The following is a 22,592-nucleotide window of genomic DNA, read 5'->3' as shown; positions in this document are numbered from 1 at the left end:
TCGTAACAAAATATATTACATTTTTTTCTATTGGAAGGATTTAATCATTTGCAATTCTGTCTACTTATGATAAGGTAAAATGTTTTTGTTTCTGTCTCCATATATGGTAAATATATCCAATGCAAAAACATCTACATTTAAATGGTATTAATATTAATTTGTATATATTTCCATTAATTCCCATATATTCCTGTTAGTTCGCAAGGAAAAAGTTTCCACCTCTGAATATTCCCCAACATGTGCAACCCTAGTTATAACGTGAAACAAAATGTGGAAAAAGTCAAGGGGTCTGAATACTTTCCGAATGCACTGTATAAACACCTTTTTTACAGGCAAAATACTGCAAATCCTATGTTAAAGCAGTACAACAAACTACACTGAACAAAAATAGGAAGGCAACATGCAACAATTTCAAATATTTGCCTCTGTTCATATAAGGAAATCAGTCAATTGATATAAATTCATTAGGCTCTAATCTATGGACTTCACATGACTGGGAATACAGAAATACATCTGTTGGTCACAGATACCTTAAAACAAAACAAAAAGTAGTGGCGTGGATTAGAAAACCAGTCAGTATCTGGTGTGTGTCCACCATTTGCCTCATGCAGTATGACATATCCTTCACATAGAGTTGATCTGGCTGTTGATTGTGGCCTGTGGAATGTTGTCCCAATCCTCTTCAACGGCTGTGGGCAGTTGCTGGATATTTGCTGGAATGGAACACGCTGTTGTACACGTCGATCCATAGTATCCCAAACATGCTCAATGTGTGACATGTCTAGTGAGTATGCAGAACTAGGACATTTTCAGCTTTCAGAAATTGTGTACAGATCCTTGCGACATGGGGCCGTGTATTATCGTGCTGAAACATGAGGTGATGGCGGAGGATGAATGGCACAACAATGGGCCTCAGGATCTAGTCATGGCATCTCTGTGCATTCAAAGTGCGATCGATAAAATGCAATTGTGTTCGTTGTGATCAGGACCCTGGTGAGAACGACGAGCGCGCAGATGAGCTTCCCTGAGACGATTTCTTACAATTTGTGCAGAAATTCTTTGGTTGTGCTAACCCACAGTTTCATCAACTGTCCGGGTGGCTGGTCTCAGATGATCCCGCATGTGACATAGCCAGATGTTGTTGAAAATTTCAGAGATCTTTTATTTCAGCTCGTGAAACATGAGACCAACACTTTACATGTTGTGTTTGTATTTTTGTTAAGTGTAAATAAGTTACATATACACAGGGAAGCCATTGTGTGACAGATGAAATTGTCCAATTAAATATATATATATACATGTATATATTTTTTTTTAAAGACTAGGCCTAGTGGCCTACACCTTCAGTCCCTTAAAAATATAAAATGTTTCTTATTAAAACACAGTGAAGTGTGACTAATTACACAAAAGCCCATCACATCAGTGATCAAGTTCTAATTTACCCCCTCCCACGTAACCAAACCTATAAAATGGAGGGAACTAGGCTATCTGGCCCTAATGTTTCCTGATGGCTAATTTCAGGAAAAATAAATAGATTATTCTAATCTGTCAAGCCACAGTTGTATGAGCATTGTCATTTCTACTCTTGAATTACAGTTGGCATAACTGCATGCGTGACCTAAGCATACACACTGCAGATGTGCTGTGAGGTAAAAATTATCAGGGACCATTTCCATTAATTTCAGCATGACAAATCACAGACTGCTCTGTTCTCATATATTGATGGGAAATCAAATACCATGGTACAGATCAGAAATGACCCAGCAATTTTCAAGCAAGATATTTTTTTCCTTTTCATGTTGGTTGCCAGGAATGGGGGAGAAAAAAAAATATATATTTTCAGAGACTGAATATTACACTTCATGCGATACTTTAGTTGGAAAATGCAATTAGCATAAATTAAAGATGGTTCACACACACTGCTCTTTGGTTAAGCATTACAGGATTCAAGTCAATTAAATGGTGAATATCTGCTCCTTTATCAGAAAGGCAGCCCAAAGGCAGATCCCTTACAAGCAATTAGAAGCAGACTCCTCCCCACAGGAAAAAAAAAGCAAGATATGAAAATGCACAATAGTTCACACTTGTATTGCAGTAAATAATAGCAACAGAAACCTAAATAGGGCACAATAACTTGGTTCGAAGGCTCCAAGATATGGGAAAAATATTGTGACTGCGATTTGACTTGTAATATACTGTAGATCAAAACACTTGGGAGAACTGTTGGAATCATATAAATATAATTATTTATTTTAAGAAGCAAAGAGGAAAGCTGCATTATTCTTGTTTGGAACAATCTGTTGACTGTATTTGACCTCAAAATTCAAAAAGGCACTCGCACATCTGAGCTATCTTTGTTGCAGGTGCATGGTAACAGTTCAATAAGATGAGAAAAAAGGAACCTGTACACTGCTCTTGCTAGTGTCACTGCTCTTTAATAAGCTTCACGTGTGGGCCTTAATTAAGGCCATTGTCAGAGCTATTGTGAGTTTCTATTAAACTTAGCACCCTTATGTAGACATAGCTCCACCCACATCCGTTCAATGCATCGAATGGGGTTGGAGTCGAGGGAAAATAAGTGTTACCAAATATAACAATGTGCATTTCAGAAATATTCTAATAGTGTACATAAAACATATTAAACGTCTGTAAAACCCCAATGAGGACATCGACCCATCAAGCAAGTTTTCATAAATCATTGGGTCCAGCGCAAGAAAAATAGAGTAATCATAAGTGGTGGCATTAATTTGACCTAACAACAGCATGCAAACTTATAGTGAATCTATGTAGTTTAACCCTCCTGTTATGTTGTGGGTCAATTTGACCAGTTAACCTCCCCTTTTCTCCATGAAATTAAATGACTTTTCTTCATTTAGGGTCATGAACCTAACTTCAAAATGTGAACATACTGATGGTAATATATAATGATCACCGTCACCACAAAGAAGTCAAGGTAGACTGTCAGCTTCCAATGTAATCAAAATTGTTCCAGGGCCTACTGATTTTCTCTACCCCCTTCGACAAGACAGTAAAAGCTGCACCACTTGTGTAGAATGCAATAAATACAACTGCAGAAAGCACACACGTCCATTGTGTTCAACATGTGGAGAGAAAGACTGAAGGGAACATTTTGACCGATAGGGTCAAATCACACCTAATTGTTACTGTTACTGGGAAATACAAAACAAATGCCTACTTGGGGAAACAGAAAACGATCGTTTGTGAGAAAGGAAATATGTTAAACAAATAGTTCTTAAATATAAAGTTTTTGAAATCAAATGTTCTTGTATTTCTTCTTCATGAAAAGGTCGGACAAGAGAAAATCAAGTTGTGTTTGTTTTTACTTGATTCTTTGTGTTTAAACTGTGTGGGTCTATCTGACCCATACCACAATGGACGTCATTTTTTCCCAGCAAAGCACAATGGTTAATAGTGGATTATTTTGCTTTTCATTCAGTCGTTTAGTAGCCTAGGCCTACTCCCGACCAAAGTCTTCACTGATAATCAATGTGATTTTGTTTCACTGAATCTCCATCTGTAGGCTATAGGCTATTTGCTTAATTGGTTTCTGGCTCGGCAAATAAGTGGAGGTGGTATTGCTCATATTTTGGTTTCCTCATCTATCACTGATCAGAAACATTTAGCATGGAAAAAATTGTGAAGATTGTGAAATATGAACAAGAGACTCAAATCCTTTTGAAAATAGGATTGCTGTTATTTTCTATCGGTCAATTGGTGGATCAAAAAAAAGCATGGACTTGGGTTCTGTTTAAAAATATAACTTTACACATGATAACATACAGTACGCACTATACACACAGATTTTGTGTGGTAGATATGTGGTAGTAGAGTAGGGGTTTGAGGGCACACAATGTGTTGTGAAATCTGTATCGAATGTATTGTAATGTTTTCAAATTGTACAATTGACTTAATTTTCCTGGACCACAGGAAGAGTAGCTGCTGCCTTGGTAGCAGCTAATGGGGATCCATAATAAATAGAAATGCATGCTCCCATGGCACAAGTTGTGTGGAAAAATATTATTAGCATTTTATTCTGTTATATTCTATTATAGTCTTAATTTAAAATATAGACTATGGTCTGTTGACTGTGTCTGTTTAATTAACAAAATAAAAAAACTATTGATTTTATTTGGATGGCACAGCCATTGCTGCACAGACCAGTAACATAATTAAACTCAAAATATGCTATTATTTTTATTAGTCTTATGTTTCTTAGGACCTGCCTAAACAAATTAATAATGGATTTATTTTTGATTGTGTATATTCTCCATGGGTTTATTAAAAATAGACGCCCACCCACATCTGCACACCACTACTATCACTCGTCCCCGGGCATGCCGGCATGCGCAAGGGAGGTATAAAAGGCGTATGCAGGCAAGAACGTGGTAAACATGGGCCTGTTTGTAAGGGGGACATACAAATATTGCCCAATAGTATTTACTGTATGTTGCCTGTAAAAAAAACCTATGTGAAAGAAGTACATACAGTGCATTCGGAAAGTATTCAGATCCCTTGACTTTTTCCACATTGCTATGTTACAGCCTTAATATAAAATTGATTAAAAAAATATTTTAAAAAATCCCTCAAATCTACACACAATATCTCAATATCACATTTACATAAGTATTCAGACCCTTTACTCAGTACTTTGTTGAACTTTTGGCAGCGATTACAGCCTCGAGTCTTCTTGGGTATGATGCTACAAGCTTGGCACACCTGTTTTTGGGGAGTTACCCCATTCTTCTCTGCATGGCCTCTCAAGCTCTGTCAGATTGGATGGGGAGTGTCGCTGCACAGCTATTTTCAGGTCTCTCCAGAGATGTTCGATCGGGTTCAAGTCCGGGCTCTGGATGGGCCACTCAAGGACATTCAGAGACTTGTCCCGAAGCCACTCCTGCGTTGTCTTGGCTGTGTGCTTAGGGTTGTTGTCCTGTGAAAGGTGAACCAACACCCCAGTCTGAGGTCCTGAGCGCTCTGGAGCAGGTTTTCATCAAGGATCTCTGTATTTTGCTCCGTTCATCTCTCTCTCAAACCCGACTACTCTCCCAGTCCCTGCCGCTGAAAAACATGCCCACAGCATGATGCTGCCACCACCATGCTTCACCGTTGGGATGGTGCCAGCTTTCCACCAGACATGACGCCTGTCATTCAGGCCAAAGAGTTCGATGTTGGTTTCATCAGACCAGAGAATCTTGTTTCTTCTGGCCTGAGAGTCCTTTAGGTGCCTTTTGGAAAACTCCAAGCGGGCTGTCATGTGCCTTTTACTGAGGATTGGCCTCCACCAGGCCACTCTACCATAAAGGCCTGATTGGTGGAGTGCTGCAGAGATGGCTGTTCTTCTGGAAGGTTATCCCATCGCCACAGAGGAACTCTGGAGCTCTGTCAGAGTGACCATCAGGTTCTTGGTCAACTGCATGACCAAGGCCCTTCTCCCCTGACTGCTCAGTTTGGCCGGGCGACCAGCTCTAGGAAGAGTCTTGGTGGTTCCAACTTTTTCCATTTAAGAATGATAGAGGCCACTGTGTTCTTGGGGAACTTCAATGCTGCAGAGATTTGTTGGTATCCTTCCCCAGATCTGTGCCTCAAAACAATCCTGTCTCTGAGCTCTACGGACAATTCCTTCGACCTCATGGCTTGGTTTTTGCTCTGACAACTGTGAGACATATATATATATATATATATATATATATATATATATATATATATATATATATATATATATATATATATATATATATATATATATATATATATATATATATATATATATATATATGTGTGTGTGTGTGTATATATATATATATATATATATATATATATATATATATATATATATATATATATATATATATATATATATATATATATATATATATATATATATATACACATACATACATACATACATACATATATATATATATATACACACACACACACACACACACACACACACACCTTTCCAAATCAAGTCCAATCAATTTACCAATCAATTTATCACAGGTTGCCGCCAATCAAGTTGTAGAAACATTAGGGATGATCAATGGAAAAAGGATGCAGCTGAGCTCAATTTTGAGTCTCAAAGCAAAGGGTTTGAATACGTATGTACAGTTGAAGTCGGAAGTTTACATACACTTAGGTTGGAGTCATTAAAACTCGTTCTTCAACCACTCAACAAATTTCTCCTCTTTGCTTGACATCATGGGTAAATCAAAAGAAATCAGCCAAGACCTAAAAAAAAAAAACCTCGTAGACCTCCACAAGTCTGGTTCATCCTTGAGAGGAATTTCAAAACGCCTGAAGGTACCACGTTCATCTGTACAAACAATAGTACGCAAGTATAAACACCATGGGACCACGCAGCCGTCATACAGCTCAGGAAGGAGACACGTTCTGTCTCCTAGAGATGAACGTATTTTGGTGCAAAAAGTGCAGATCAATCCCAGAACAGCAGCAAAGGCCCTTGTGAAGATGCTGGAGGAAACAGGTACAAGAATATCTATATCCACAGTAAAACGAGTCCTATATCGACATAACCTGAAAAGCCACTCAGCAAGAAAGAAGCCACTTCTGCAAAACCTCCATAAAAAAGCCAGACTATGGTTTGCAACTGCACATGGGGACAAAGATCATACCTTTTGGAGAAATGTCCTCTGGTCTGATTAAACAAAAATAGAACTGTTTGGCCATAATGACCATCGTTATGTTTGGAGGAAAAAGGGGGAGTCTTGCAAGCCGAAGAATAGCATCCCAACCGTGAAGCATGGGAGTGGCAGCATCATGTTGTGGGGGTGCTTTGCTGCAGGAGGGACTGGTGCACTTCACAAAATAGATGGCATCATGAGGATGGAAAAGTATGTGGATATATTGAAGCAACATCTCAAGACATCAGTCAGGAAGTTAAAGCTTGGTTGCAAATGGGTCTTTCAAATGGACAATGATCCCAAGCATACTTCCAAAGTTGTGGCAAAATGGCTTAAGGACAACAAAGTCAAGGTATTGAAGTGGCCATCACAAAGCCTTTAGAAAATTTGTGGGCAGAAGTGAAAAAGTGTGTGCGAGCAAGAAGGCCTACAAACCTGACTCAGTTACACCAGCTATGTCAGGAGGAATGGGCCAAAATTCACCCAACTTATTGTGGGAAGCTTGTGGAAGGCTACCTGAAACGTTTGACCAAAGTTAAACAATTTAAAGGCAATGCTACCAAATACTTATTGAGTGTATGTAAACTCCTGACCCACTGAGACTGTGATGAAATAAATAAAAGCTGAAATAAATCTCTCTCTCCTATTATTCTGACATTTTCACATTCTTAAAGTAAAGTGGTGATCCTAACTGACCTAAGACAGGGAATTTATACTAAGATTAAATGTCAGGAATTGTGAAAAACTGAGTTTAAATGTTTTTGGCTAAGGTATATGTAAACTTCCGACTTCAACTGTAAAAAAGTAATTTCTATTCTTTATTCTTTATAAAATTTGCCAACATTTCTAAAAACCTGTTTCCCTTTGTTATTATGGGGTATTGTGTAGATTGATCATTTAAATAAAAAAAGATTTACTCCATTTTAGAATAAGGCTGTAACGTAACAAAATGTGGAATAAGGGAAGTCTGAATACTTTCCGAATGCACTGTGAAGAGGATATAACAGTGAGGAGGAACTGCGCCGGTTGAGTGACAGGGGACGGGAGTTGGAGTGTGTGGGAAGCAGATGCAAGAGAAGAAAACTATAAGTAAAGTATAAAAACGGACGTTACATGCAGCGGGTGGCGTTTCAAAAATATTGCATGCGATATGGATCGCTTGCAATATGGATACTGACAATGTCAACATTGTGATTTCAATGTGAATTTGATTAATTGTGCAGCCCTACTTGGTGCAGCAGTTAGGCTATTTCAATTTCAAAATAATTGCAAAACATTTTAAACACTTAAGATCTTCTAATCATTTTCTTACATGTTACCCATGTAATGTATTGGACTTAATAAAACACACCACTCAAAATAAACTGTGAAGTAAACTCAAATGAGATGCGCCTTCAGAAGGAAGGTCTCTTACTACACTATTGTATACAATAATTGCCATTCTAAAGAGGATCACACACACACACACACACAGAGAGAGAGAGATGGTGAGCTCTCCTACCAGGCACTTGGTTTTCAGGGTCAGGCTCATCCTTGATGTTGAGAATCCTACTGATCCTCCGCGATATAGAGGAGAACAGGCCGTGGACAAAGGGGTCATTTTCATCCTCCACGTCTGAGAGCACCTTCCTGACTGCAGTCTTGTCTGTACTGCTGCCAGCCCCTGGCTCTGATACAGACCTGTGGTAGGGAATCAGGGAGCGCAGTGACCGCTGCCTCTCCTGTCCACTGTGCTGCTCCGCAGGTCCAGTAGTACTGCTGCAGGTGGTCATCCTTCTGGGGAGACTCAACACCCTGAAGTGGATAGGTTCCAGTACACTGTGATCTCTACTGTCCAACCTGGCAGAAGTCCTCCAGTCGTAACCGTCCAGTGGCTGCTCTGGAGTGGACTGGGAGTACTGCTTCAGCCAGGGTTTTCTGTAATGGTGCCAGTGGTAAGAACCATCCATGCCAAATTGAGACGGAGTAGGTCTCTGACTTAAATGTCTGCTGTGGTCTGGAGACTTTCTCGGTAGACTCATTATAAAATCCAAACAATGAGTCAGTAGATCAAATCTTGTGTGAGCAACCACACAGATTAAAGCCAGCGATAAAGCCAGCGAATGGCTGCTCAACCTGACGGTTGGTTGACAGCTTTGAGATCTTTTAACCTACAACAGCGACCATTTCCTTGCGTAGTAGTAATGCACCAAACCCTTGAGTAGAAAATCTCTTTAATAAAAGTAGACCACAGGTTCCACTCCAACTATAGTTGAGTAATAAGTCGAAGGTCTGCGAGTTCAGTATCTTGCTCACTGGCTGATAGTGGCCTTCCTGGGAGGAAGTGGGGTGTCAGATGTATAAGTAAGCTTCCTTAAGGCCTGTCCAATCAGATGCTACTATACTGTAGGCCTCAGGTTGTGGTTTTCCGTATAAACAGTTACGATTATTATTATTTTTAGACCGATGTTTGTGCTCGTTAAAAAATAGAAAGGACTGTTTGTTTATCGTCCTTACGGCCCCATGATACTCATATGAACTGTTCATAGACGTCAAACACTCAAGGGTTTGGCGAGATTTCTCAATCATTGGATGTGCCATTAAAATGTACATTGTGTAACTTACAATATTAACAACAGTCTAGAAAGCATAAATAAGCAACATATATTTCTGTAATCTGTGTGCTACAAAAAAAACATTGTGTAATTTAAATGTTTTTCTTTTGGCATTCACTGGAGTCCTTCATCCATTTAAAATTTAAGTGTAAAGAAAACCTCCAGAGGGGTTTTCAGTTGTCTGGCGCAATTAACCAACACAACACTTGAGAGTTATAAAAATAAATGATCATGCCTTTTGACATTTAAGTAATATAAAAAAAATGGAGAGGAGACTTAGTAAGCAATTTAGACAAAATGAATGGATTGTCACATCACACAAGGAGGGGGTGCCATTAACGCCGGGGACATAACAGTATGCATGGTGAGGACAGTCTGTCAATGGCTGCTGAAGAACCACATACACCCACATGCTCATCAAGTTGAGTGAAAAGTGTAGCACTGGCAATTCCACAGTGAAGTGGTCCTGAAAATTAAATGAAAGAAAAATTGGCAGATTTCTTGTTGAGCGGATGGTCAGGGGGATGGAACGTAATTACAAAACATTTTCAGACTGCAAATTGACCGCAAGAAGCCCAAACAGACATCATATTTGACTAAAACATAATAATTTCAAACCTTGCTTACATTTATATACGATCACATATTGTACATCTCTATTATGTGTGGGAATACTTTGGAAGAGATTTCCAAAATGTATTTGCTGGTGTTTTTACAGTCTTCTATGTCAAACAATAAAAATATAAAATAATTGTATTTGTTTTTCTCAGAAAACATGGGGGCTGCTCTAACGGAATGGCACGGTGTCATAAATATGCATGGGTCCTCCTAAATGCGGGGCCCTAGCTGGGCCCCAGTCCTCTGTGACCAGAGAGGAAATGGGAGAGTTGTCCCACTGGGGGCTATGCTAGCTACAGGCCATAGCACCTCGTTTGCTTTGGTCATCAGGGCTTATTAGAGTGCACATCACTATCAGGGGCAGGGATGGCAGGATCCAGGGAGCGCAACTTGAAAACCACCACAGCAAGACTGAGGATCGAAACCCTTGATAAAGGATGCTTTAGTTTTAGAAGAAAGAAAAGCATGGCTGTCTCAAATGGCCCACTATTTCCTTTGTGCACTACTTTTGACCAGAGCCTTATGTGCCATTGTCAAAGGAGTGCACCATATAGGGAATAGGGTCGGGGCACGGAGTCCATGTGACCCACATGCTTGTGTCGTGCAACAAGGTGGTAACCAGGTGGCAAAGCTGAGCAACATTCACCACTATTCATCATATCTAGGTCAGTGCTGACCGCTGTGCTGAGAAACCAAAAGCCTAAGATGCAGAGCAGGGGAGTCCCACCAGGGATGTGTTCACAGTATGAATGTGAGAATTTAAAGAGTCAGTGGTAAGAGATGGACAATTTCCTCATCACTGCTTCCTGTGTACTTCAGGGGGGAGGACCCAGAGACTCCTGTGGTGTTACAGCACCTCCTTCCCTAACGGTGATAGTCTGAGACTATCCTGTAGAAACAGCTATGAACAACAGCACTGCAAATATATATAGGTGGAATGAGCTGGAGTTTGGTATTTTTGGGATATTTTATTCATGGCATTTGCTACCAAAGCAGCAATGTTCCTAAGTAAGTAAATATATATACTGAACACAAATATAAATGCTACATGCAACAATTTTAAATATTTTACTGAATTACAGTTCATATGAAGAAATCAGTCCCTAATCTATGGATTTTCACATGACTGGGAATGCAGATTGGTCACAGATACCTTACAAAAAATAAAGAAATAAAAGAAATAAAAGAATGTGCCTCAAAGGGCCTCAGGAGCTCGTCACGGTCTTCTGGTATATAAATTGACATTGATAAAACGCAATTGTGTTCGTTGTCCATAGCTTATGCCTGCCCATACCATAACCTCACCGCCACAACGGGGCACTCTGTTGACATTAGCAAACCGCTCGCCCAAAACGCCATACACATGGTCTGAGGTTGTGAGGCCGGTTGGACGTACTACCAAATTCTCTAAAACGACGTTGGAGGCGGCTTATGGTAGAGAAATTAAGAGAGAGAGAAATTAAGAGAGAGAGAGAGAGAGAGAGAGAGAGAGAGAGAAATTAAGAGAGAGAGAGAGAGAGAGAGAGAGAATTAAGAGAGAGAGAGAGAGAGAGAAATTAAGAGAGAGAGAGAGAGAGAGAGAGAGAAATTAAGAGAGAGAGAGAGAAATTAAGAGAGAGAGAGAGAGAAATTAAGAGAGAGAGAGAGAGAGAGAGAGAGAGAGAGACAGAGAGACAGAGAGAGAGAGACAGAGAGAGAGAGAGAGAGAGACAGAGAGAGAGAGACATACACACACTGAGTGGACAAAACATTACGAACACCTTCCGAATATTGAGTTGCACACCCTTTTGCCCTCAGAACTGCCTCAATTTGTCACCTCTACAAGGTGTCCAAAGCATTCCACAGGGATGCTGGCCCGTGTTGACTCCAATGCTTCCCACAGTTGTCAATTTGGCTGGATGTCCTTTGTGTGGTGGACCATTCTTGATACACACAGGAAACTGTTAAGCGTGAAAAACCCAGCAGCATTGCAGTTCTTGAAACACTCAAACTGGTGCAGCTTACACCATTCAAAGGCACTTCAATATTTTGTCTTGCCCATTCAACCTCTGAATGGCACACATACAAAATAAAATGTCTGAATTGTCTCAAGGCTTCTTTAACCGGTCTCCTCCCCTTCATCTACACTGATTGAAGTGGCTTTAAGCTTTAAGGGCCAAGCTTCCTGCCATCCAGGACCTATATAATAGGCGGTGTGAGAGGAAAGCACATAAAATTGTCAGAGTCTCCAGTCACCCAAATCATAGTGTTTTCTCTGCTCCCGCATGGCAAGCAGTACCAGAGCACCAAGTCTAGGACCAAAAGGCTCCTAAACAGTTTCTACCCCCAAGCCATAAGACTGCTGAACAATTAATCAAATGGCAACCGGACTATTACATTGACCCCCCCTTGTACACTGCTGCTTCTCGCTGTTTATTATCTATGCATAGTCACTTCACCCCTACCTACATGTATAAATTACCTCAACTAACCTGTACCCCCGGCACACTGACTCGGTACAGGTACCCCCTGTACATAGCCTTGTTATTGTGTTACTTATTATTTTTGTACTTTATTTGGTAAACATTTTCTTAAACTCTTCTTGAACTGCACTGTTGGTTAAGGGCTTGTAAGTAAGCATTCCATGGTAAGGTCTACACTTGATGTATTTGGCACATGTGACAAATAGTTTGATTTGACAGGTGACATCAATAAGGTCACCTAGTCAGTCTGCCATGGAAAGAGCATAATGCTTTGTGCACTCAGTGTATATATATAGGCCTAGAGATCATCAAACACCTACCTTATAAGCTAATCACTTTCTAATAGCCTAGAGCATTGGGCCAGTAACAGAAAGGTTGCTGGATCGAATCCCCGAGCTGACAAGGTAAATATCTGTCGTTCTGCCCCTGAGCAAGGCCGTTAACCTACCGTTACCCGGGCGCCAAAGATGTGGATTTCGATTACGGAGCCCCCCCCACGCGATTCAGAGAGGTTGGGTTAAATGCGGAAGACACATTTCAGTGGAACACATTCAGGTGTACAACTGACTAGGTAGCCCCCTTTCCCTTACACATAGGCTACAAGCACTTCTCTTCACGTGGAACTCATTTCCATGGAGAGTCACTCAATTTGCATAGGCTGGCAAAGGATGTGAAAATGTAAGAACAAAGAAGCATCACATCATCTTTTCAAGTTAGTAGAGCTCACCCCAGACATAACCAATCGAGCAAGATATCTGTAATGGCAAGTGTTCAGATGGCCCTTGGTTTGGACAGCACACATTCGAACCTCATTACTACCAACACCTGGAATATGAGTGAGAGAAATCATTCACCTCCAACGCTCAACACCACAGGGCAATGACAATGGCAGGGATAAAAATAACCCCTCTAAATGGGTATAAGAGCAGTGGCAGGAAGTTAATAGAATGGAAGCGAGAGAGAGAGTGAGAGAGAGAGTGAGACAGAGGGCTAGCGTGAGAATCTCTAGTGAGAGACAGCAACCTGTTCTGTTGACAGTTGTTGCCTGATAACGGTTACAGACTGACTTACTATTCCAGTCCCATAACTCGTCTTCCGGAGGCTCTGGCTGCTGCCACTGTGATGTATGGGAACATAGTGTCTCCGATCCGGAGCACAGGAAAAATGACATTGGGCCTCCGGAATGGCTTTATCCAATGGCCACTTTGTCGTCTTTATTTGTCCCTGTCCTGGCGGAAATCAGGACTGGACTCAGGACATAAGAGAGCATGAACACCCCCCTGATCTAAAAATAGCACTTTGCCATTAAGAGGGCAATAAATCAGTCCATGAAGGGAGGAAGGGGGGGGGGGGGGGGGGTTATAGGGCCCTATAAAATCTGTGGAATCACAGAATCCAGACATTAAAACAGATTTCAAAGATGTACTGAACTTAGTATGAAATCAACTAAATGTATTGAATTTATTAGAAAATGAATTTGCTTTAGATTATCAAAAGACATAACAAAATGCATCAGTGAGTGATTTGTATTTTCTTTCAACTTTCTGAAGAGGCAACAGCACAGGAAAGCCCCCGTCTGTGTGCGCACGCGCGCGTTTGTCCACCACTTTGTGTAGGCGTTAGCGATGATGCAAATTAATGACAACTGTCTTCTTGTAGTTGTTATGGCATTCCCAAAAACCTTCCCAATTAAAATATTAACTACAAAGTAGCCTATACCTACCTGACAGAATGATAAATCGGAAACCTGGAAAAACAAAACCAGAAAAAAACTGATTTTATAGGACCCTAGGTTTATGGGGACAAGGTCTTGAAAAGTTCCCCTCAAAATACTACAGCGTCTGTGTTCCAAATGGCACCCTATTCCCTATTTAATGCACTATATAAGGAAATAGGTTGCCATTTGGGAGACAGCCTCTGTCTGGAGCTGGCGGGCAGAACTACAACGACTTGGGAACTGTGTCTGGCAGTGTTCAATGTTCCAGGGTTATGGTATTTGACACCCCAACCAGCCAAGAGTCGTTCAATTATTTCCCTTCGTGAGAGGAAAAATGGCTTGATGCTGTTATAATAACCCTAAATAGTTGTGTATAATGATTATCCTACCACTGGAATTCAACAGCTAGCCTACACCAAAGGGACAACAAAACAAAAAAAGTGGTCTGAGAAAACCAACTCAATCAGTACACAAAACTAGCTGAAGTCCTCCTCTTAACACATGAGCAGCCTTAGTTCCTAACCCACGGGTTTTTCCACTCACCAGGGGGACAAAAGCCTGAAATAGACAAACATTTATTTTTGAACAGCACAGGTTAGTTTCTTGTTTTGTTTCAGAGGGGATATCCTGCCTCTGTCCCCCATCCCAACCCCTCATGACAGCATGGCTGCCACATGCAGCAAGCTGGGGTGGGACAGATGAAAACAGGGAACTTTCCATTTCCTCCTCCGCTATGCCGAGCAACTGTAGGGTGGTTGGTCATACAATGCTAGACGTAGGCTTAGGACTCGATTCAATCCATATCGCGGAAGTTCAGTGCTATAGCGCGATTGAAATGTAAAAGGTTATTTCAGATTGAGCTGACATATGCAGCGTTTCCCGGGAACGCTGGAGAATTGCCTTTAAATTTAGAATCACGCTGTAGCGCTGAACTTCTGCGATACGGACTGAATCGAGCCCCCTAATCTCCCCATCACTCTTTTGCACGCACAAAAAAAACATTTCAAACCCATTATGGTGCTATTCAGCTGTGTTTGCATCTTGTTTCTAGATAGCACAACTTATGCAGCATTGACCTTGGCTTGGCAATAGTGAGAGGACTGATCTTCCAGTTCAGGGAGCATTTCTCTCCTTTGTTGAAGATGACCAATGAACCATGTCTCCTCTCTCCTAGAGAGAAGGGTTTCTATCCTCACAATGAAGCGCGACCATGCTGTGAGGTTCATATCTAGCCTATTAGCGCTCTACCAATAAATGTTAGAACTATATTATTATCTTATCAAATACAATTTTATATTCATCAATTTGTAATGAGCGGCAGGAGGAGGGGACAAAGAAATAAGAGGTTCAGACAAATTTGTATTTCAAATGGGATGGTGACATGACAAGGACAGGGTACTGAATAAAAATGTTCATGATAGGGATCTTGTGGCCCTAAACAGATTAGGTCACAAGATGACAGATCCAATCCTCCATGTAGACACTAGGCCTATACATCCCTGTATGGTGTGTCATGTGTGAATAAGCTGAAAGAGACAAGGCAGACTCCCACAGGCCCAATTCAATATGAATCAGAAAAGCTGCAGACAGCCGTAGAGGTTATCACCTGGCCCTGTTGAACAGGCTCCTACCATATGATCAGATGGTGCTCTAATACACTGCCAAATATCCTTAAGCGCTTCAGTTGCCAAGTTGCCTGCTGCTACTGAACAAACTGAATTGAGCCACCCTTCCCTGCACTCCTGACCCTTAAGCAGGATTTTCAACAGCCATTTATTTCTGCCTCACTCGGTCTTGGCAAGCCTGCTTCGTCTTGCAGAGCACCGAGGGGTGATGTGCAATTGAAAAAACATTATCAGTAATTTAATGCTTAGAGTGAACAGTCAGCGTAAATAACTCACAAAGAGGAAATGTTTCCAGGCGGATTATATCATGTCATAATATTTAGCAGCGCCTGGGCTTGTAATCTTTTCAACAAAACATGCACAAAGTAGTGGAAAAGAAAGATGTGGATGTATGCTTAGCTATGAGCTTCTTTCATCAGTAGTTGGATTAGAGGTCGACCGATTAAAATCGGAATGGCCGATTAATTAGGGCCGATTTCAAGTTTTCATAATCAGTAATCCGCATTTTTGGACACCGATTGTGGACGTTTTTTTTAACCTTTATTTACCTAGGCAAGTCAGTTAAGAATACATTGTTATTTTCAATGACGGCCTAGGAACGGTGGGTTAACTGCCTTGTTCAGGGGCAGAACGACAGATTTTTACTTTGTCAGCTCGGGGATTCGATCTTGCAACCTTCTGGTTACTAGTCCAACGCTCTAACCACCTGCCTTACATTGCACTCCACGAGGAGCCTGCGTGGCAGGCTGACTACCAGTTACGCGAGTGCAGCAAGAAGCCAAGGTAAGTTGCTAGCTAGCATTAAACTTCTTATAAAAAACAAATCAACCTTAACATAATCACTAGTTAAACTAGTAATATCATCAACCATGTGTAGTTATCTATCGTGTTCTGCGTTGCATATAATCGACGCGGTGCCTGTTAATTTTTCATTGAATCACAGCCTACTTCTCCAAACGGGTGATGATTTAACAAGCGCATTCGTGAAAAAAAGCACTGTCGTTGCACCATTGTGTACCTAACCATAAACATCAATGCCTTTCTTAAAATCAATACACAAGTATATATTTTTAAACCTGCATATTTAGTTAATGTTGCCTGCTAACATCACTTTCTTTTAACTAGGGAAATTGTGTCACTTCTCTTGCGTTCCGTGCAACAGAGTCAGGGTATATGCAGCAGTTTGGGCCGCCTGGCTCATTGTGAACTGTGTGAAGACCATTTATTCTTAATAAACGTTAGCTTTTTTACATGGCACATATTGCACTTATACAACACTTTGTTTTTGCATTATTTAAACCAAATTGAAGATGTTTCATTATTTATTTGAGGCTAAATTGATTTTATTGATGTATTATATTAAGTTAAAATAAGTGTTCATTCAGTATTGTTGTAATTGTCATTACTACAAAAAATAAATAAATAAAAACTAGTTGGCCGATTAATCGGTATCGGCTTTTTTGGTCCTCCAATAATCGGTATCGGTGTTGGAAAATCATAAATCGGTCGACCTCTAAGTAGGATAGTTGAAGACTGACCATCTTTCTCATTCATGGGAGGCTTTCGGTCAGCTGGACGAAGCCATCTAGATGAGCTTGAGACTGGCCTGATTTTCAGGCACAGCCATGTGTGATGCACACAACCGGTCAACATTTTTAGAACACCTACTCATTCAAGGGATTTTCTTTATTTGTACTATTTTCTACATTGTAGAATAGAAGTGAAGACATCAAAACTATGAAATAAAACATATGGAATCATGTAGAAACCAAAAAAAGTGTTAAATCCAAATATATTTTATATTTGAGATTCTTCAAATAGCCACCCTTTGCCTTGATGAAAGAATTCGAAGAATCCCAAATATAAAATATATTTTGATTAACACTTGTTTTGGTTACTACATGATTCCATGTGTGTTATTTCATAGTTTTGATGTCTTCACTAATGATCGGCTTTGAAAAGCCAACTGACATTTACTCCTGAGGTGCTGACCTGTTGCACCCTCAACATCTACTGTGATTATTATTATATGACCCTGCTGGTCATCTATGAACATCTTGGCCATGTTCTGTTATAATCTCCACCCGGCACAGCCAGAAGAGGACTGGCCACCCCTTAGAGCCTGGTTCCTCTCTAGGTTTCTTCCTTGGGAGTTTTTCCTAGGCGCCGTGCTTCTACATCTGCATTGCTTGCTGTTTGTGGTTTTAGGCTGGGTTTCTGTACAGCACTTTGTGACATCGGCTGATGTAAGATGGGCTTTATGAATACATTTCATTGATTGATTGTAGAATCAAAGAAAACCCCTTGAATGAGTAGGTGTTAACTTTTGACCGGTAATGTAGGCCGAGATAGAAATGTATTTTGTGACATATTGTGTGGTGGCCCTACTAGCAGTGACTTTGCTAATAACTACTTGATTGAGGAAAAATGTACTTTAGTATGACTGAGATATGTGGTTGTCCCACCTAGCTATCTTCAGATGAGTTCACTAACTAAGTTGCTCTGAATAAGAGCATCTGCTAATTGACTAACATGTCAAATGTCCTGAGAAGGCATGTCCCTTTGCTACCCCCTGATTCAACCTTAGCAGACCTCAGGTCTGCGTCCCAAATGGCAGTATGCCACCCTATTCGTTTTATAATGCACTACTTTTGACCAGCAGGTGATACCAATATCATAGGTCAATTGTATATCCATATTGCAGCAATTTGAAAGCTTAGGTTCTAGGATACCAGGAAGTTGTTTTTAATTGAAATGCATTGAATGCACAGAATGGAGTGTGAGCAGGTAGACAGTTATTCAGTCATTGTTAAAGAAAAAATGTAATAACTGACTGGATGATTATTTTATATGACAGGCTGTATTGAATGAAAGGGTCGAGAGCCATTCCATCTCTCCTGTCTGTTTCAACCACTTTTGGAAGTGTGAGATGAATCAGGGCAAAGGATTGAGGCTTCCGTGCAGTAGTTTGATTAGGTACATCCTGGGATACTAACGCTTCTCTTGTACACTCTACCCTAAACACTGCTCACGTTGCAGCTTTACATAGAGGGATCTTTCATAACATTTTTACCTCAGTCAAACCCTAATGACCTACACCCGCATAGCCACATGACATCCATCATTGACGAAGACAGCACTGTGTGGTGTGTGACAAACCGGAACCTTTGAGTTTTCACTTGCGTTGACACCGATGGAGGACAAAGAAAAATTGTGGATTTATCTAGGGAATGTGCAATGTTGCCCAGGTCTAGGCCAACTTATTGTAGGCTATGTTCATTTGATATCAGAACTAAGACAAAAACATTTAAGCCTATCCTTCAAAGATCTGGAATTAGATCAAAAACAGGATGGGGACTTCCTGTGTTTTCAGGTAACGCCTGTAATCCCAGAATGTTGTCTTGCAGCCAACTAATCGGTGTCGAAGGAAAGGGTGGAGGATCTGTAGATACCCTTTTCTGCATTCATACGCAGGGAGTTCGTCCACCACTGGTCTTCTATGAATAGGAATACAACTCTGTCTAAAAACAGAAGGCCATATGGGCAAATAGCTCCTCTATGGACAACATGTGAATTACTGAGGACAAACTACAGACAACAAGCTGGCAGAAATGGGATTGGTTTACAAATTCAGTTTCATTCCCTTGATTTAAACCATTGTTTAAACCAATAAAGTTTGGGTAGGTAAAGAACAAAACAATGCATTGTTAGAAGACAGGGATTCTAAAATAAATCTGTATTTAAGCCTAAACTACAGCTAGATGTTATTGTAGTAATTCACTTCAAAGCCTATACATGTTCTTCTTCAAATGAGGCTTGGGTGAATTGAATATGAGAATGGATGAATATTCCTGTCAATATCAGTTACTAACAGATAAACTCTTTCCTCTGTCTTCAGTCAACCTTTAATAGGCTTATGCGCAATATCCTTTCTCTGGTTAATGCACTTTTTCAAAGGATTTAGGCAGGGCACCACAAATCCTTATTAACTCATCCTAATCCACATGGTGCTGTTTGAGATTCAGGGACGGACAATTGGATGGAGTAACACAACCTAAACGCATAGGCCTAGAATCTGAAATCAAACAACATTTGTTCCCATAACTAGAAATTGTAATTGTTCTTGTTCTGAGTGTTTACTAGCCTAATTGAAGAAATTGCAGACAGCTGCTACAGTGACCCTGAATGCCCTATGAGAGGCAGCCATGACAACCAGTCTTTCAGCCTAAATAGAACTACATTTGGCAGCTCAGCCCACATGCAAGAACTAAAAGGCATAATCGTTCTACCATACCTTGCCATTCTGCCCATTCCACTGTGGCCAAACTCAGTCCTTGGGACCCCAAGGGGTGGACATTTTGTTTTTTGCCCAAATCATTACGTTTTGATAATTTGATTCAGCTGTGTAGCGTGCAGGCAAAAACCAAAACGTGCAGCGAGTTTGGGAAACGCTGGGCTAAACATGGGGTAGCTACTCATTTAACAAAAATATGTCTAAATAGCATAAAAGTCAAATTATTCCCCAGAATCACAGTTCTTCAGCCGTCAACCAACTTAATCGAGAATGTCACCTAGGCTTTTACATTTTTATTTTATAATGACTTTACTCAAAATGAAGGTTAATTTGCCTATGGTTACACTGGGATCAGCCAGTCGGCATTTTTATAGAGTTATTTCAGCATTGGAACGCAGTGACGTTGGAACACTGGTGCCTGCTGCTCTGGAATCCTGGCCACTGAGGTCATTCACAGAGTTGTCTGCTTACATCACAGCTCCGGCAAGTCACTTGAAACAGGCAGGGGAGAGAAGGGAAGTGGCAAACATCCTAAGAGTGCTGGAAGTCAGAGACAGGGCTACTGCTGTCCATGGGCCACAGTACAATCAGACTATTCACTATAGCTAGGCTAGTCTAAAACTCAAGTTCTCCAGACCAAAAAAAACTAATCTAAAAGCTCACCTACATACTCAACTGTTGACATATTCAATTAGAGCTGTGATGGTAATTGAAAAAAAGACAGTTATGGACGAAGACCGCCAAGAAAATAACCGTCAAAACGTTTAAATAGGCCTACATTCATTTTTTAAATTTATTTGTATTTACTTAATTTTCAGGTAGATAAACTTCAACTAATAGCACGAGTGTTTACAAAGGATTATAAGCAATTGTTTTGCAAACTTTATTTAACCTTCTTTCGACGCACGAGCAGCGAATCCGCTAGATGCATGGGGGTGTAGAAGCGCTAGCCTATTGGCTATGGCACCTTAGTAAAAAAATAAATAAATAACTGGTTTGATATGTGGACTTTCTTTTATACAACGCACGTTTTCATTGCTTGCTACCGTGAGGGAAAAAAGTATTTGATCCCCTGCTGATTTTGTACGTTTGCCCACTGACAAAGAAATGATCAGTCTATAATTTTAATGTTAGGTTTATTTGAACAGTGAGAGACAGAATAACAACAAAAAAATCCAGAAAAAGGCATGTCAAAAATGTTAAATTGATTTGCATTTTAATGGAGGGAAATAAGTATTTGACCCCTCTGCAAAACATTACTTAGTACTTGGTGGCAAAACCCTTGTTGGCCATCACAGAGGTCAGACGTTTCTTGTAGTTGGCCACCAGGTTTGCACACATCTCAGGAGGGATTTTGTCCCACTCCTCTTTGCAGATCTTCTCCAAGTCATTAAGGTTTCGAGGCTGACGTTTGGCAACTCGAACCTTCAGCTCCCTCCACAGATTTTTTTATGGGATTAAGGTCTGGAGACTGGCTAGGCCACTCCAGGACCTTAATGTGCTTCTTCTTGAGCCACTCCTTTGTTGCCTTGGCCGTGTGTTTTGGGTCATTGTCATGCTGGAATACCCATCCACGACCCATTTTCAATGCCCTGGCTGAGGGAAGGAGGTTCTCACCCAAGATTTGACGGTACATGGCCCCGTCCATCGTCCCTTTGATGCGGTGAAGTTGTCCTGTCCCCTTAGCAGAAAAATACCCCCAAAGCATAATGTTTCCACCTCCATGTTGGAGATGGTGTTCTTAGGGTCATAGGCAGCATTCCTCCTCCTCCAAACACGGCGAGTTGAGTTGATGCCAATGAGCTCCATTTTGGTCTCATCTGACCACAACACTTTCACCCAGTTGTCCTCTGAATCATTCAGATGTTCATTGGCAAACTTCCGACGGGCATGTATATGTGCTTTCTTGAGCAGGGGGACCTTGCGGGCGCTGCAGGATTTCAGTCCTTCACGGCGTAGTGTGTTACCAATTGTTTTCTTCTATGGTCCCAGCTGCCTTGAGATCATTGACAAGATCCTCCCGTGTAGTTCTGGGCTGATTCCTCACCGTTCTCATGATCATTGCAACTCCACGAGGTGAGATCTTGCATGGAGCCCCAGGCCGAGGGATATTGACAGTTCTTTTGTGTTTCTTCCATTTGCGAATAATCGCACCAACTGTTGTCACCTTCTCACCAAGCTGCTTGGCGATGGTCTTGTAGCCCATTCCAGCCTTGTGTAGGTCTACAATCTTGTCCCTGACATCCTTGGAGAGCTCTTTGGTCTTGGCCATGGTGGAGAGTTTGGAATCTGATTGATTGCTTCTGTGGACAGGTGTCTTTTATACAGGTAACAAGCTGAGATTAGGAGCACTCCCTTTAAGAGTGTGCTCCTAATCTCAGCTCATTACCTGTATAAAAAAGACACCTGGGAGCCAGAAATCTTTCTGATTGAGAGGGGGTCAAATACTTATTTCCCTCATTAAAATGCAAATCAATTGATTACATTTTTGACATGCGATTCTCTGGATTTGTTTTCTGTTATTCTGTCTCTCACTGTTCAAATAAACCTAACATTAAAATTATAGACTGATAATTTCTTTGTCAGTGGGCAAACGTACAAAATCAGCAGGGGAACA

At 40.8% G+C, this 22,592-nt stretch overlaps 1 protein-coding gene across 7 annotated transcripts in view; it reads right to left on the bottom strand.

Annotated features, from left to right (window-relative positions):
* The window catches only part of LOC115169783 (ras GTPase-activating protein nGAP), a 98,387-nt gene that overhangs the window by 66,072 nt on the left and 9,723 nt on the right, over nucleotides 1-22,592 (bottom strand). For 2 of the 7 annotated variants that reach the window (XM_029725721.1, XM_029725722.1), the window contains exon 1: nucleotides 8,167-8,979. The exons of 2 other annotated variants lie outside the window; for them this stretch is intronic. In XM_029725721.1, the coding sequence (XP_029581581.1) occupies nucleotides 8,167-8,686 (520 nt within the window). In that variant the 5' untranslated portion in view covers nucleotides 8,687-8,979. Of the gene's footprint in view, nucleotides 1-8,166; nucleotides 8,981-22,592 lie in introns of those variants that run through there. 3 more of the 7 variants (XM_029725724.1, XM_029725729.1, XM_029725723.1) reach the window with 3 other exon arrangements.

The sequence above is a fragment of the Salmo trutta genome, chromosome 31, assembly GCF_901001165.1.
Source record: "Salmo trutta chromosome 31, fSalTru1.1, whole genome shotgun sequence".
NCBI classification, from domain to species: domain Eukaryota; kingdom Metazoa; phylum Chordata; class Actinopteri; order Salmoniformes; family Salmonidae; genus Salmo; species Salmo trutta.
The sequence above is the reverse complement of the archived record's forward strand: the minus strand, read 5'-3'. Positions and strand labels throughout refer to the sequence as shown.